The following is a 3,907-nucleotide window of genomic DNA, read 5'->3' on the forward strand; positions in this document are numbered from 1 at the left end:
CTGGGAAACAGAGAGGAAGTCAGGAGGGAATCTAGGAAGGGCCGGCCCCAGGGCAGGAAACGCCCCATGCCTCTCAGGCTGGGCCGGGGCAGGGGCTGGAGCCGGGGCTGGGCCAGGAGGGGAGGTGGAGCCGGCGGAGGGCAGAGTCCAGGGACCTCAGAAAACTGTCTGCGGTGAACCCAGGTGCAGACTCGGGTCACCGCGGCCTTCCTTCCCCTCCCCCGCCAGGATATACTGTATTACCTGCACGGTGACGACCACGGCCCCTAGAAAGGGCCAGGAGGGCCCCTCACTGCTGCTTGCTGCGTGGAGTGGGGTAGGGGGTTAGCGGGGGGCCCATTGGGAGAGGGCCCAAGCAGGGGCAAAAGCCTTAGGCCCTCCCGAAGATGCACCCAGCAAGGAAGGCCCCCGGTGAAACTCATTCATTCAGCATTTACACAAGCAGCCTAATAGGAAAAGTAGCTGGAACCGACCGGTCCGGCTGTGTGGACCACTTCATCCTCACAACACCTTGGAGCAGTGGTTCTCAACCTTGGCTGCACATTAGAATCACCTGGGAATCTTTTTAAAATCCTGATTTCTGGGCGTCATCCTGCAGAAATTCTGTTTCTTTGTTATGGAGTGGGGCCACAACATGAGTAACAAAGAAACAGAATTTCCAGAGAATGAGGCCCAGAAATCAGGATTTTAAGAAGATTCCCAGGTGATTCTAATGTGCAGCCGAGGTTGAGAACCGCTGGCTTAGAACAAGGCAGGTCACCGGTAGGCTCGCTAGATCAGGGGTGGGGAACAAGGTAGGTCACCGGTAGGCTCTAGATCAGGGGTGGGGAACCTTTTTTTCTGCCAAGGCCCATGTGGATATTTATAACATCATTCGAGGGCCATACAAAGTTATCACCTTAAAGATCAGCCTACTATAGTAGTCAAACATTTAAGTAACTCGCCCCTAACGCCTTGGAAGGGCCAGACCGAATGATTTCCGGGCCTTATAGGGCCCGCAGGCAGGCTGTTCCCCACCCTGCTCTAGATGATTGGTTGAGTGAGCGCCCTCAAGAGGTTTGGTATTATTCTCACTGTTTCACAGAGGGGGTCACTGAGGTCAGAGAAGTGCACTAACTTGAGAAGCAGTGACCAGGCTGCACACTAGGCAGTCTGACCCCAGAATCCAGGCCTCACTGACACGCACCTAGCAGGCTCCCGGAGTCCAGCAAAGTCAGATTTTGCCCCGTGAGCCTGAGCTTTCTCTCTGGGTCTTCTTGTAGCAGCAACAGCGACTTAGCACCTCCCTCCCTCTCCCCTCCACTTCCCTGTGAGCCAGCAGCGGCCCACTGTCATAGCAGCCCACAGCCTTCCAAAGCCGAGATGCTCCCACTGCGCCGCCCCTGTGCACGCAGCCCCTAGCTCACCAGAGGCCTTTGTGTGGGTCAGAGAAAGGCGCCCCTTTTGCAAGGCCTCCAGGTCAAGCCCCTCAGCTGTGCACTCCCTGTGCAGGGTGCAACCTTTACACCCACACCAGGCAGTCCTGCCACCACAGGGAAGAGGATGGGTAGAAAAAAAGTGTTTGCAGGAGGGCGCTCTGGGCCAGGCTACAGCCTAAGCACCGCAGCAGGTCAGGGGCAGCCTCCGGAGGTGAAGCCAGATTTCAACTCCTGCGGCGGGACTTCTTCCCCAGTCGTAGGCCAATGGTGCCCAGGCCTAATGAGGGCACAGTGTGCTACCTTATGCCCAGCCCCCGCCCACAGTCCCGCTGCAGGCTGACTTTTAGGCACCACTTTGCCCACAGGCCCTGAGCTGGATACAAAGAAACTCTTGACTTTGCCAGAGCCTGGAGGTGAAGGCAGGCCACAGGCCTGCTTGAGATACAGTATAATTAAGAAAAGGCTGAATGAAGTTCAGTGGGAGCACAGAGGGGCCACTGGCTCCGCCTGCAGTTGGAGTAGAAGGGGTGGGAGGGCTTCTTGGAGGAGGGGGAAATTCAAACTGATTTGACCTTTTCGGGGGGCTTTGGTTAAGGGGTCATCCCAGAATCGGTGGTTTACACAGCTAGATGATGTTGAGGTTTGCTTTGGGCCCCTTCTTCTGATGTTCAACAGCCCCTGCCCCCCATCATTCTTGGGGCTCTTTGCCTCAAGGACACATTTAGAAAGAAAAGAACCATGGTTTGGGAGTCAGATCCCCCACTCTCACCTGAAAGCCAGTGCAAAGTTCACTCTGCAGCTTAACAGGTTATGTGAAGGTGGGCATGTTAGGCTCCCTGGCCTGTTGCCATGTCCTATGAGGGGCTTTCCAAACCTCACCTCTTTTGGCAAAGAATAAATAATGAACATAGAAGGCAGTGTCGATGCCCTGTATGTGGCTGGCATTAATAATTATTCAAAACAGCTTAATAAAAATACCATTTCTTTTTCAAAGTTACTCTCATAGGTGGCCTTTTTAAAAAATATATATTTTTATTAGTTTCAGAGAGGAAGGGAGAGGAGAGAGAGATGGAAACATCAATGATGACAGAGAATCACTGATTAACTGCCTTCTGCATGCCCCCGACTGGGGATTGAGCCCGAAACCTGAAAATGTGCCCTGACGGGGAATCGAACCCTGACATCCTGGTTTATACAGGGCAATGCTCAACCACGGAGCCGTGCCGGCTGGGCTCATAGGAGGCCTTTGAACAGGCAGCCACAAATCTAGAATCAGAACTTCAGGATTGGGTGGGACTTCAGGCCCGCCCCACCCTGCTTGCTGGCTTGGCAGTTCTTAAAAACAAACTGGGAGGTAGAGGGTCTGGGAGAGCAGGCTGCCTGTGTCACTGAAGGGCGGGATCAGGTTCCCGCGTGCTTGGCAGGCCTGGACCAGTGTAGCTGGGGGTGCTCTGGGCGTGAAGGGCTCCAGGACTTACAGGTCAGCCCCAGGCCCATCGCCGGAGCATAAACAACCGCACTAGGGGGAGTGTGAACCCCAGGCCGCCATTGGGTGGGCCCTGGAAGAGCAGGGCTCCCATCACACTGGCGTTCAAGGACTTCTCCAGCCTCGTCCTTCCTGGGACCCCAGCTCAAAGCACAAATTTCAGAGGATCCCCTGGGCAAATGCCCATGAAAGTACGGCTTTTTGCAACTTCCGGAGAGAGCATAGTTATTTCAGAGTAAAACCAACTTTTTAAAGGGGACGAGAAAAGCATTCCAGGTATATGTAACCGCCTATGCAAAAGTTGAGTAGGGCAGCGAGGCCCCATCAGTGTTAGGTTTTCAGAAATTATGCCAATTGGTTGTTAAAAATTAAAGTATATAAGCTTACAATTAAATGAAAAAAGACGAAGGCAATGACTGGCACATTTGAAAGTATAAGGCCTGGAGATTGGCCAGGTAAGCAAAGGCAGCGGGTGCCACGTGGGCTCCGGATCTAACACAGCCTGGCCTCAACACAGTGCCCCGGGGCAGCCAGCCCAGCTTCTCTCTGGGCTCTTTAAATAAGTTCTGGCCTTCGCAGCAGGGCTGTTGTGGGAACTAAGTAAGTAACACACGCCCCTCCCCCCCGCCCCCCCAAAGTTCCTCACTACACGGGCCCTGATGGAAGTTACTTTCATTTCACGCCTGCAAGTTCCTGGCTAGTTTCTCCTCCTGCCGCCGCCGGTCGGTTGGCCTCTCCCTAGCTTATCTGTCAGGTTTTATTAGTCCCTCCTCCCTCCCTCCGGTCGCTTCTGGTGGCACCAGGTGTCCCCCGCCCCCACCCAGGGCCACTCACTCCGTCCCCACCCTGCAGGGCGCCCCAAGCTGCTGCAGACAGCCAACCATTATTAGGGCGAACCCACGAGCGCGCCTTCCCTCCCAGACTGCAGCCCCTCCTCCGCTCAGCCCCCGCCGGGACCCCCGCCCGGTGCACCCCAAAGCCCGGCCTCCCCCTAGAAATCAGA

At 55.1% G+C, this 3,907-nt stretch overlaps 1 protein-coding gene across 1 annotated transcript in view; it reads right to left on the reverse strand.

Moving 5' to 3' along the window:
* Positions 1-2,915, reverse strand: part of MPST (mercaptopyruvate sulfurtransferase) — a 7,819-nt gene extending 4,904 nt beyond the window's left edge. The window contains exons 1-2 of the mRNA XM_006757457.2: positions 2,897-2,915; positions 244-302 (exon numbers count right to left, since the gene is read on the reverse strand). Of these exons, the coding sequence (XP_006757520.1) occupies positions 244-302; positions 2,897-2,915 (78 nt within the window). The remainder of the gene's footprint in view (positions 1-243; positions 303-2,896) is intronic.
* Positions 2,916-3,907: the final 992 nt, after the last annotated feature.

This window comes from Myotis davidii, unplaced genomic scaffold (assembly GCF_000327345.1).
Source record: "Myotis davidii unplaced genomic scaffold, ASM32734v1 scaffold514, whole genome shotgun sequence".
NCBI lineage: Eukaryota > Metazoa > Chordata > Mammalia > Chiroptera > Vespertilionidae > Myotis > Myotis davidii.